The 13,729-nt window shown below is 24.2% G+C and overlaps 2 protein-coding genes across 6 annotated transcripts in view; one reads left to right on the forward strand and one right to left on the reverse strand.

Moving 5' to 3' along the window:
• Positions 1-8,647, reverse strand: part of LOC126902553 (pre-mRNA-processing-splicing factor 8) — a 35,131-nt gene extending 26,484 nt beyond the window's left edge. The window contains exons 1-11 of the mRNA XM_050679939.1: positions 8,455-8,647; positions 8,152-8,384; positions 7,655-7,823; positions 6,736-6,900; positions 6,455-6,670; positions 4,628-4,840; positions 4,402-4,536; positions 1,574-1,679; positions 805-952; positions 559-721; positions 280-497 (exon numbers count right to left, since the gene is read on the reverse strand). Of these exons, the coding sequence (XP_050535896.1) occupies positions 280-497; positions 559-721; positions 805-952; positions 1,574-1,679; positions 4,402-4,536; positions 4,628-4,840; positions 6,455-6,670; positions 6,736-6,900; positions 7,655-7,823; positions 8,152-8,374 (1,756 nt within the window). The 5' untranslated portion in view covers positions 8,375-8,384; positions 8,455-8,647. The remainder of the gene's footprint in view (positions 1-279; positions 498-558; positions 722-804; positions 953-1,573; positions 1,680-4,401; positions 4,537-4,627; positions 4,841-6,454; positions 6,671-6,735; positions 6,901-7,654; positions 7,824-8,151; positions 8,385-8,454) is intronic.
• Positions 8,648-9,900: 1,253 nt separating this feature from the next.
• The window catches only part of LOC126902250 (solute carrier family 15 member 1-like), a 35,270-nt gene continuing 31,441 nt past the window's right edge, over positions 9,901-13,729 (forward strand). Inside the window, exons 1-2 of one of the 5 annotated variants that reach the window (XM_050679319.1) lie at positions 9,946-10,130; positions 13,106-13,127. In XM_050679319.1, the coding sequence (XP_050535276.1) occupies positions 10,087-10,130; positions 13,106-13,127 (66 nt within the window). In that variant the 5' untranslated portion in view covers positions 9,946-10,086. Of the gene's footprint in view, positions 10,131-11,096; positions 11,153-13,105; positions 13,128-13,729 lie in introns of those variants that run through there. The other 4 variants (XM_050679321.1, XM_050679322.1, XM_050679320.1 and 1 more) reach the window with 4 other exon arrangements.

Here is a 13,729-nt window from a genome sequence, read left to right on the forward strand (position 1 = left end):
GAGTGCTATGGGCTTATATATATATATATATATATATATATATATTATTCAAAAATCAAATGGTTCGTATATTACTAATTTATATATAACTTACCAAATTAAAGTAACAATATATTGATATCAAAAACTGCATATTTACATAATAATGTTATCATGCTCATAATTTGTACAAATAAATATCAAGAAGTAACTTTTGCCCTTTCTTATAAAAAACGTCCATTATCCTTTTCTTTTAAATTTTAAAAGGAAGGAGAATAACAATATTTATTCAATAATTACCATTCCCAAATCTTGATTTTTTTCTTTCTTTAGTTGTCAAAGTTTTAACAGGTTTTAAGTTGAAATTATAATCCAAATGCAAGTAATTGAGATTTTTACGATGTATTAAAAGATTTAACATATTGTAACCTTGTCTACAAACTTGCAATCCAGCTTCAACCCAGTCCAGAGTTGTTGTTTGGAAAAATTTAGTAAATTTGAATGATCGGAATAAATATCTATTAGAGATATTAATAAATGTAATTTTATATTTATTAAACTTTATACCTAAATAAATACCTTTTCTTTTGAGGTTTAGGTGGCCTATGTTTCAAAGCATTCAACACAAAGTATTTCAATAATTTTTGATAGCTTACACGGACTTTAACTGGTTGACCTGGTGGACAATGTTCTCTATACCAACTTTTAACCAAGGGCACATCAATTGCTCTTCTACAACGTCCTAATATATATATATATATATACATAGTAAATAAAATTTAGGACCCTTTATATAATTACATTAAAATACAGAAAAAAATTTACCTGATCTCATATTAAAAGGTCTTGGGGCCCATAATAAAGCGATCCCATTGGCTGTGTTATCTGTATACACAGGTACTTCTTGTAAGAATGGTTGAACTTCAGGTGGCAATTCGAATTCTTCATCTTCATCAAACACTGGTTCATTAACCTACAAAAAACATAACCAATTTTTTAAATTAAATTTACTTAATATATCTAACCAAAATCAAAATTAGTTAATATTTATAAACAAAATATTAGGTACTTAATTATCTAAGAATGATATTGTAAATGATATTATGTAAAATTTAAGATAATAAACCAACTATCCTTATGAAAGTGATTTTAATCACTGTCAGATATCATCTATACTTGTCCCAACAATCTATACTTGATCCCACCCCACTGTGCTACCATTTTTTTTTATCTTAAAATGTATTTTATTAAAAAAAAAAACAATCCTATTTACTTTAAATAGTCACATACATTATTTTTATAAAATGTAGACCTAATTATAAGTATTACACAAAATAATTTTAAACCATCTATAAATAAATGAATAAATGTAATTATAACCTAAGTAAAATGGCTAAAACTTTTCATCATTTAAAATTATTTATTTAAAAGAATAATAATTTTAAATTTAAAAGTTTGAGCTACTTGTTTGACAAACTTTATCTTTATTATAAGTTTGCAAGTTTGAATTTAAAAAAGTTTATTGGCCTATCTCTAATAATTAAAAAAGCAATTCCAAATCTGAATAAATTTAGAAGAATAAAAATAAAAATACCTTCACAGAATGCCTATGAGATATAGGGTTGATTAAAGGATCAAAGTAAAATGCTGGTAAATCTGGATCTTCTGTCTTGATATACACAACATTTGGTGCATGATACCTGAAAAATAAATAATACATCATTTATTTATAATAACCACATATATAAACTAAAATTTTTTATTAATGAAAAATAAACATAAAATATTAAATTTTTTTAGCAATCCTCCTATATAATAGAAATTGATCACTTGTGGCTAATTAATTAAGTAAAATTAAAACTATATTAAAAATATTATTAATTAAAAACTAAAAAATATTAAACTCAAAAGCCACAAAAAATTACTGAAAAGTCGCAGATACATATTTCGGAAACAATGTTACAACTTACAGCACTAAACACATATTATATATAATACATAGTATGTGTTTAGCGTTGATAATGATAACATTGTTTCCGAAATACGTATCCGCCACTTTTCAGTAATTTTTTGTGACTTTTGAGTTTAATATTTTTTAGTTTTTAAATTAATAATATTTTTAATATAGTTTTAATTTTACTTAATCCCCACTATAGATTTAATCTAAGGAAAATCTATATTTTGGTAACTTTAAATAAATATTGTTAACCATTAAATGAAAACAATGATATATAATATATGTATAAATAAATTACAATTTTAAAATTGTACTGATAAGTAATTTATTTCATAAAATTTTACTTAAAATTGATAATACTTTTTTAACATTATACTTTAATTAATTAAAACAACAAATTGTATTCAGATTAATATTTTCCAAATAAAATTTATAATAATAGATCACAGACCACATTATTAATAAATTTTAAAAGTCTGTATTCATTTTTAAAGAATCAGACCCCTGTGCAATCATCATAATAAATTTTTTTTAAAAATCTCAGTCACGCGTGTAATCCTATTATTGTTAAAAATGATCATCACAGATGAAAATTTACAAGCCAAAAATAGTTGGGCATCATTCTGCATCCAATATCAGAGCCCCTACGCATTTCATCACAGAATTATCTTAATAAATACAGTATTCTTATTTATACTTTTTCAAGTCAATGTTAATCTTTAAATAGAATTCGTAATTATTTGTTCATAACTATCAGCGCTATTTAGATTTTCTTAAATCTAATTAACTTTAACTATTATGAGTTATTATCACACACATTTAGTAAAAAAAACATATATCTAAATGTAATTTTCAAAACTTGTGTGTAGTAATTATGCATATATATTATTATATCATATAAAATAATAACCTAATCTCAACGGTTCATGTATTTGTCCACATCTTTTACTACTTTATAGAAAAATGTACTAACTATAAATCTATTTCATGAAAATATTAAAAAAACTGTGAAAATTGATAATGAATATTTTGGATGTTTGGAGGGTATATTTGGAATATATTTAATTTTTTTTAGTTATTAGTTCAGGTTATTTTCCATAAATCCAGGAAAATCTTCTTTTATTGAAGCTAAAATAAAATACTAAACAAATAATTTTTTAAATCATATTTTTTTTCCAAATACGTTTACAAAATCTTAGTACTTACTTTTGCAGTTTATTTATACTAAGTTGTTTTTGAGTTTTAAGCAGATCATTGGAATCAATGATATCATCCTAACAAAACTTATTAATCGGCAATAGTAAATCTTTTAGATTAAAAAACAATAAAAAACATGGATAGTATAGTGTAATTTTTAAAGTAGGTAAAAAGTTTTAAAAAAATAATAATTAGGTAGGTACTAAATTTATTCAAATGTTTCAAAATTTAATAATTTAGACTTTAATAGTTGTATTTTTTTTAATATGCTACGCTTACAGCTCATTAAGTCTTTAGGGTTGTTCTAAATTTACAAATGTTTTTATTTATATTTTTTATATAAATAAATAATGTATTAATTTCTTAATTTATATTATTTACATAAATATTATATATTTAACTTGAATACTTCTTGATATTTCAAAATACTTTAGATTTTTAGTCATAGGTGTTAGGATATAGATCTTAAGAGGCTAAGCACCTCATCAATTTACAAATTAACACCTCCAAATTTAGTTAAATTATATGCATTTAAAATATTTATTTAAAACTAAAAGTGAAAAAATATTTAACTCAAAAAGCCACAAAAACTACTAAAAAATAGCATAAACATATCTACAGCACTAAACACATACTAACACAATTCTAATGTCAATAAATTATCAATTGACAATTTTCTTAAAGCTGAACAATTTTGTTGTATTTTAAAACATTTTAGAGAGTATTTGTTTAGTGCTAATGATGGTAACATTGTTTTTGAAATAAGTATATACTATTTTTTAGTAATTTTTGTGACTTTTTTAATTGAAGAAATTTTAGTTAATACTTTTAATAATATTAATAACAAGTGATCATTTATTTTTATATAATGTATATAAAAATTATTTTTCAGAAGGGAAAAATTTAATGTAACCCTCCTCAAAAATAAACCACTGTACATCATTGTTATTAGTCCATATTTTAAGTTTTTGGTAAAAACTTTCCAGACAAAAAAACCAAACTGATATTTTGTAAGATTTATTTCTTATATGATTTTCTCTTGTCTTTGACGGCCTTTTCGCATTCTGGATTCTAACAAGGTACAAGGAGCTATTTTCCAGTAATTTTTTTTTTATATGCATGTCATCATTGCAGTTTTATATTCATTTTTTATTATATATAAAAACTGACAAAAAAATTTTTCCACTGTACTTATGTTCAAAAAGTACATCCTGACTACCTCTACTTATTACTATCCCTAATCCTTTTATATATTAAACAAAACTCACCAAGACAAATGAACATAATGAGGAAGATTATTGTACAAATAGGGAAAAGCTATTCTATATTCAGTACGAACAGGTTGTCTGATAATAATTTTATTTATATCATTGAACTCATTCCAATCTTCATCGCGTACAAAACTGAAACATAAAAGTTAGTAATATTAATAGACATGTGGATCTTTTGACATTTATTAATTTTTAAAATTTATTAGTAGTCAGTTAGTCTTACGCAGGATTTGAATCTTTTATAAGAGGCTCAAATTTTGGACCACCAGGTATAGCCATATTTAAAGCTTTAGCAGTGAAAAATGATTTTGGATCAAATAAATAAAAATAGTTGTCGTCAACAAGATCAGTTAAAAGTTGATTAGCTAAACGGTATAATGTTGCCATTTGTGGTAAAGTCAAATTCCATTTTCGATAGGTTGAACCATTTACATGCCTAAAATGAATATTTAAAAATATATATATTATTAATTAAAAATCAGAGTTATTACATATTGTTATAAATAATGAAATTTCCTAACTTTACTAGTATAATTAAAACAAAACAATACTTGTATTAAAAAGTGGTTAATTATTAATAGAGTTCAGGACTTTATGCATTTATACAAATTTTTATGATACCTAACTTTATGAAAATTTATCGTAGGTATATAATATATAGTCATATTGTTTAATATTTCTTAATGAGAGAATTAATATAATCAATATGTACATATCAAATGAGGTGTTCATTAATAATGACACTTAAATATTTTAAACTTATTGTTTTATAAGTTTACAATCTTTATGGTTTAATTGCTACATTAATTTAAGTGAACATTTAAACATTTAAGTTTATTAATACTAAATTTATTTCAATTTATACACTTAAATTAATGTAGTAATCTGATAAACCATTAAGTTAGTTAACTTATTTTTATATTCTTTAAACTTAAATAATATTATCATATAATATACAGACATGTATTTAATAATTTTTTTTTTGATTATTCTTGTAATACTTCATATTTTATCTTCTCTTTCAAATATATCATAATTTTAATTTTTAAAATATTAATATGACTTTTTTTTTAAAACTCATCATTCCCTAATACAATCTATTACTTATTGGAGCTGCTAAAAAATATATAAATAATAAAAATATACAATATTACAGGAACTTTTTTCTTTAAGGAAAATGTCATCCCCATGTCCCTAAACTAAAATCCTAATTAATTTACATTGATTACATTATTAAGAAAAACAAAAACGAATATCTATTAAAATGGCTTACTTAGGTAGGTCGGGAACACATTATGCCTCTGTGCATAAATACCAGGGTTTAATTCCAATGTGGTTGGCTATATAGGTTTTTTCAGCTTCTTTAACACAAGCATAGCTTTTCAAAGAGGACGTGAGAGTTAAAATAATAACTTATTATTGATGTATTTAGAAGACTAAAATGAATTTTATAAATGAACCCTAATTATTAACAGTTATATTGTTTTATAATAGACACTCCTATATTATATACATAACTTGTACTAAATTCAAGGGGGACACGATACAAACAGTAGGTTATAAGCAGCACTGGAAAGAATACTTGCCAATAATATGGCAAGTATTATTTTTAATGTGAAACATATGAATTTCATAAGTTAAACATCTTCTTTTTCTCAACACATAAAAAAAAAAAAAATGATGAGTTTTCCATTGGACAAAACAGTTTGCAAATGCAACCCAAGTTTAAGGAATCAAAGTGACAAAAAGTTGATTCCAAGAAATAATTTTAATTAATAATTAATTTTAAAAATTAAATAATGCTACCTCTTCAAAGTTGGTTAAGGAAATAAATGATAAATAACATTTTAATTTAAAAATTTCACTGTGATTGTTAATCTAATCAAAATAACAGTACTTTTACTTTTTAGTTTTGCAATTGTATCAATTTTTCTAAAAAAATTATATTAACCTTTCAACTCTAGGCATCTATGTATTAGTGTTGTTTTTTAAATTACAGTAAAAAGGTCAGATATTCATTTGTTATATAAATTTGATGTATTTAACTGACCTTGTGTTTACAAGAGGTTTATGATCATAGAACCATTTAGCAACAGCAACATCTTCTTCATTATCTAAATCAATTTGGATTGCCTCTAAAGGTTCAACATCTAAAACATTGTCAGCATAATCTAATGGTGGTTCTTCATCATCAAAAGGAGGGAAACGCATTCGCTTGAAATGTCGTCTATCACGTTTTTCTCTTCTCATCATAATCCACATAGTCCTGAGAAATAAATCATTAATTACTTTTTACAAATGAATATAATACACTTTAATAATTTTACTCACCCCCATTGAGCTATATAAACTGGTTCAATTACCCATGGAATTTCATTGACAAATGTTATAGCACCAGTAATATGATACAATACCTTCACATCTCTGATTTGTTCCCATGGCATAGGCATGTTTTCTAACAGTTTTAAAACAGCATGTGGCATATACTTTAAAGCTCTGAAAATTGTTAATTAAATAATAATCAAAAATTAAAACTATTTTTAACAATAAAAATAATTTTCTATAAGAAGCAGAATTATTACAGATTTTTGAAAAATGAATTATTTTCAAAAACAAAAGTTGACCTTTTCATTATAATTTTGGTATCGTTAACTTTACCAGACACTATATTTTCAAACTTTTTTTTTAATTAGGTAGTTTATTTAGTGTAAATTAAGAATATGTAAAAATGTTCAAATGGTAGCAAGTGATTGAAATCTCTCAGCATTTTTAAGTCTTAACCAAATAAAGTACAAATTCAAGTATTTTTTTATGTCAAGACCATTGGGGATTGTTTAACTGTCATTAAAAGTGTACCAGAAATCATGTGAAAAAAAGTCGTTATATGGGACTAAAACCCATGAACTAAGATATAGAGACAAATATTATAATAGACATAATATTGACACTATAGCTCATTTGATTCAGATCCCAATACATTTCCTTACAGGTTAATGTGATGTATGGCTCAGTGAAATACAGCACTGTATTAATGTTATGTCAAAGACACTGTTATTATCTACAGGTGATCGTTTTTTTAACTCGTGATTATAGTAAGTAATACTCTTGAATTGGATATATCTATTTATAGGTACATCTAGTTAAATATGAATTGTATAATCATTTACAATAGTTACAACCATGCTACTTGGACATGTCAACAAAGCACAGTGATAATTTAAATTATAAGGTATTGCAACTAATAACATACCCAAGATAAACTCTTTTATCATGACGATATTTACGACTACTCATATCTCCATGATCCCTTATGATTTTACGTATATGTTCAGGTGGCATGTCTTCTTTCTGTGCATCAACAAAACCAAATTTTCGCTTAGGGGCGAATCTTTTAGACTGAATTTGCTGCCATTTTTGTGCTACAAATAAATTATTATAAAATATATATTTATTTTTAGAACAATTAAATTTTTTATTTGAACAATTATTGATATTGATTATTAATAGCAAAATATTTAAGTTGTGTAGAAAAAGGAATGTTACCCATCAACTTAGTGATAACATTTCAATAGTATTAACCACATAATTAATATTTATTCAAATACTAACTAATAATTCTCTGTTGAATTAAAGATTTCTTATCTTTTTTATTCTATGCACAGATGTAATGGATGAGTGGAATTTAAAAAACATTATTAAATGATATTTCAATCATAAATACAGTTTAAAATTAATAAAATCATTTACATTTTTCTTGTAATTTTTCTTCACTTAATGGTTCAGGAATTCTATTAGGTGGAGCTGATGAAATTTGATGCATTGCCACTTGCTGAGCATGAATTTGAGCATGAACAGCAGCAGCTTGAGCATGAGCAGCTTGTGCTTGAACAGCAGCAATTTGCTGTTGTTGTTGTTGTACTATCATCTGAGCCCATGGGTTCCCACCCAACATAAAAGGTGGAATAGACATTATGATTCACCTAATACAAAATGTCAAATAATATTTATTAGCTACATTACAAGATAATGTTTTTAAACTAAAATACTTACAATTTAAATGATTAATAAAACAATATTACTAATCACATTTTCATGAACACAAGTTAACAGTTATATTTTTCTACAAACTCAAATCTGATACATTAATCTTAACACATAATTCTAAAACATAAAATCAATGTACTGAGAGTTGCTCACTTAAATCGTTCTAAGACGCCGACCATGAAATGAACATGAGTAAAAACGTCGGTAAACGCACAACGCGATTTAGATAACAATGTTGTTTTATTGATATTTAACCATGGTTTAAGAGTTAAAGAAGTCAAGTTCTTAGAATCTCCATGGATAAAAAAAGATTAAGCTAACTTGTGTACAACCTCTTTGAAAGATTATTTTATCACGAAATTTAATTTTAAATATTCTTTTATCACTGCATTTTTTTTTCTAGTTAATAATTGTAAAATATAAACAACATATTCGTACATATTAATGTTACAATGGAATATCAAAATTTTTACCTATCTTTCAAGAGTTTTTTTATTATTTAATTTTATGTCTTAATTATATAAAAAAACACAACTTATTATATTTAGATATTATATTTTTTTAATAATATAGTCATATTTATTTTAAATTATATTTGGTATTAAACAGAGGAATAGGTTTAAATTAGTCATTAAATAAAATTTGAATTAAAGTTATTTTCCTAGTATTCTTTATGTTTAAGAAATACTAATCTAGATTTAAACAAATCTGGTTATTAATTCTTAATCACAAGTTAAATATTATTATTATATTTACTTATTTTATAAATATTAAAATATTATTTATAACATATTTTAGGTTAAGGATTAATTAATACTTCGTTTTATTAACTTTATTATTCACTGGAGTTCAATTAATATTATTATATTATTATTATTATCAACATTTATTCTTAAACCCTATGCTTGATAGAACGGAAAACACCCTACACAACGGAATCGAACTCCAATACACACGCTTTTAGCACATGCATCTCGATTGATTTTATTAAGCATCTTTTTAATTTTAAGTGAAAGGATTCATCTCAAAATAATTTGAATCTAACGTGTAAGAAGTTTTACTAAATATTTTACATTAATTTTACAACTATTTGACGCTGATAATGAAAAAATCATACTTAAAATACATGTATCCGATGATTTTTTCAAGCTATTTATGGTGTTAGGTTAATTTTATTTAAAAGTCATTAATGAAATGAAAAATAATTTAATGATTTTCAAAAAAGGAGGACTCATGACCCCTCTTTCTATACTAGTTACGCCTATTATACATATTTGAACACGTGTAACACATTTCAAATGTTTATTTAGTTAGTGAGCCTACATCTTGTTTAGTGTATAATAGTAAGTTCACATAAAACAATAATTTTTGAATTAAAAATTATAGTGCATTCTATACTAATTTGCTTAAATCTTTAATTACTGTTAATAATTACCAATTTTTAAAAATAGTTTGATCATTTATATTAATATAAATCAATTACAAAGTAATTACTCTGTAGATTTATTGGAAAATATTTAATTTAATTTTAATATAAGTTAGTTAGGAATCAATAAATTGACTTTTAGAATAAATTTGTAATGGAAGACGACCAGTTAAACTCTTTAAGTCTATTAACTTGTGAAAAACAATACAAGTATGTTATACCAGACAAAAGTCTCAAAAAACCAAATAAAACACACGTAAGTAAATAATATTTTCGCAGCAATATTAATAAAAATAAAAATTATTTTGTATAGTAAATAGATAAACAATGAAAAAATTTTCCCTTCTCAGTTGTAGGTTTGTGGCATATTATTTTTGACTTATAAAAGAGAAGCAATAAACGAGTTTTTAATAATGCATAACAATAATTTTTCTAGTTATAATGCTTCAGTTTCACATACGAGATTTTAATATTTATTAAAACAAATTAAAAAAGGTTACGTATTTAAAAATATAATTTAATATGATATGAACGGTCAAAACCTTCAAATTGAATGCTCTAGGACTTTTTTAATTGGTCAAAAGTATAAATAGTGAAAACATACTTGGATATAGCAATAATAATTTTCAACTTGTACAAAAGAATTAAAATTACAAATTCTTTAGGTAACTTGATTATTCAAGAGCGCAATGAAGGGCAATGGCGAATTTTCAACATTTTTCGAATAAAAATATTTTACTTAAATTACGTATCTGTGTCTTTTACTCTTGATATATAAATAATAATATAAAAATATCGGTGTCTAGGGAGTTCAGACCCCCTGGAGGCCCTCTGTAAATCCATTTTTGAAAAGAGTATGCATAAGATAGATCTCCTAAAACAAAAATAATAACAAGGTAAAGATACGATTTTTTTTTCTTTTGAAGGAGTAATGAATAATTTCTTTTAAATATATTCAGCTTGTTCGTGTATCTTGTGTTGATCATAATTCGTAACAATGAAAACAATAACAAAATAAATGCAGATTTTGCATAAAGCAAACGATACAATAATTAATTATTAATGTGCTTAACAAAAAATTGTTTATACTACTTTTGTTTATTATTTGAAGCTAAAATCAAATATTAGGAACGAAATGTAAGATTGTACTTGAATAAAGAAAAGTTGTATAAGATCAGTTAAAATTTATTGGAACAAATAGAACCAAAAATATATTGTTCTCTGTCATAATAAATAAATGTGTTATGAAAACCAAAATGTGTCCTTTGAATTAGAAATGTGCGTATCAACTTTTTTCATTTATATTTTGGTTTTGGCTAAAAAAATATTAATGTTCATATTTTTTAGAAAAAAAGAATAATATTTAATCTTTTCTAGAAACTTCATCGAAAAATACATGGCAATGCCCATGATAATCACTATAATTGAATTAAGAAATGTGTTCTCTAAAATCAGATGTACTTTAGGTCTCAAAAACAATTGATATTTATGTTATCAGCTTTTTATAAATAAAAAAAACTAACAGGTCTAGATTTAAATATTTTCATTTAAGAATAATTTTTGTAGTTCAATAAAGTGGACTCAAATTTAACTTACTATTAAGTAAAAAAAAAAGTTCATAACTAAAGTTATTTATTAATAGTAATTATTTGCATTTTTAAAATTTGTTTGAGCCAATTTAAAGAGTTTAAAATTATAAAACTTTGTTATATGATTACATAGTAGAATAAAAATATTCAAAGTTTTAGGGAAGATAACCCCTCCTCCAATCCTCTTAATACTATAACCTCGATAATTACATATTACTAAGTTCGATAGCATCGGAATAACTTAATAAAATGTATAAATACATGTAATTCCGTGCCCTACTTAAAACTTACTTTTTATCTCAAGATTACATATTTTGTAATAAATAATTGAAATTTTATTTCAAAATTTAAATTTAAGTGTAGGACTATTAAAAAATATTATAAATAAAATAGCATCATTATATTTTGTCCAATTGAAATTCCTTGACAAGTTTCACCGCACAACAAAATATAAAAAACAGTAGCACAGTGGGGTCGAGGCACAGTGTAGACTTGGCATAGTGACAGTGATTAAAATCACTAGCAATTAAATATAGCATGAAATTGATATTTATTAATTTAGTATTGTAATTTTTATGGAGAAATTATAAAACATTATAAAGTAGTTACTTAATTAAAATTAAAACTATATATAAAATATTATTAATTTAAAACTAAAAAAAAAAAACTGTTTGTCACTTATGAATATATTTTTTGGTCTACAAGGAAATGATCAGAGACCGAAAATATACTTTTCTAAACCCATTTTTGCGCCAATTTCAAATCTGCAATTAGATTTTTTCTATCACCACTTTTTTTTTAGATTATTACTCATTAGTGAAAAATGAATATTTACATATAACAAAAATAAGAATTATGATAAGAATGCAAAAAAAATCATTTTGATGTGTGGGGTTCGAACCGCGTACTCCGAGCGTGAGAATATAATCGACGAGGGCATCGTACATTACATAAACGTGTAACTAAAAAAGACAATTTAAGCTATATCAAAAATTCAAAGTCGTTTTTCTTAACTTAGAGGATGTAAAATATTATTAATATTTTAATTTTAAATTTATATTCAATGTAAGTTAAATTCATGTAACTTTTATAAAACTTTTGTAATAACTTCCTAAGTATAGCTCATTAATGTTTTAAATGGGTTTTTTAATCCCAATTTCAGTCAATTTGATAATTCTAAGACTAGATTCGGAATCAACGGTGAAATTCTTTTTAGAATCTACTATAATAATTTTGGCGCTAAAAAGTGTCGTGCAGTGTAATTGATCTGTGACAACTTTCTCCAGCAACCAACTTCTCTTTTTTTTTTATTTGTTTTGAATTTCTCTTTAAAATTAACTTTTTTTGATTAAAAGTTTATGTGCAAAAAGCGCTCCTATAATTTATCTAAGAAACTACATTCAAGGTTCGTTTATGATAAAATGTGTAATTTTTTAGTGAAACAAAATAATTTGTTATCATTTATTATAACTATAATATTATAATGAAATACTACATCAAATTAATGTGCATTTAATTTCGAGCTTGATGAGAACAATTTTTAGTAAAACGATTTTGCTCTTATATAATTTACCCTAATTTTTTATTTTTTTTTTTAAATTATTTAACAAGTGGAAATAATTATCAAATACATTTATATTAGATCGCAAAGAATATTATTGTTGGTAAGTACAATTATAGCCAAATAATTATAATTTGGATAATAGCCACATATCCTAATAGTATATTGTTTTATATTCCTAAGTCCTGGCTCAATGTTTTTTACTACTTATAATAAAACATACAATTATAATAATAATTCTTTAAAGATACATAAAATTCTAAGTTATCTCCGGAACTTAAATAGCTAGAACATATTAGGTTGGCGGTCGTTGACACTATCGGCTCATTAATTTGTATTTTTGACAATATTCTAAAGCCAGTAAAGGCTTTATTTAAATACCAAATAAAAGTTTATAATATTTCCTATTTACTGTTTACGGTCACTGATATACCCTAACAATTTCTCTCAATAAAGGTTACTCAGGGACACTAGAGTACTTTTTGCAGCTAATATCATTGGATAGGAAAATTTATAAGCTTGATGTTAAATTATTTTCTGGACTCGCCTCAAAACATATAGCTATATATTATCTTAGATACTCGCTTACATATATTTATTTTGGACAAAGTTCCGGTCCGAGTTCCATGAATTCTTTTTTATCATTAAAACGCTTATAAGATTTCACATCTTTTAGGATAGGTTTTATAATGCAGACAAAAGTAC

Source organism: Daktulosphaira vitifoliae, unplaced genomic scaffold (genome assembly GCF_025091365.1).
Source record: "Daktulosphaira vitifoliae isolate Bord-2020 unplaced genomic scaffold, ASM2509136v1 Scaffold_3, whole genome shotgun sequence".
Taxonomy (NCBI): domain Eukaryota; kingdom Metazoa; phylum Arthropoda; class Insecta; order Hemiptera; family Phylloxeridae; genus Daktulosphaira; species Daktulosphaira vitifoliae.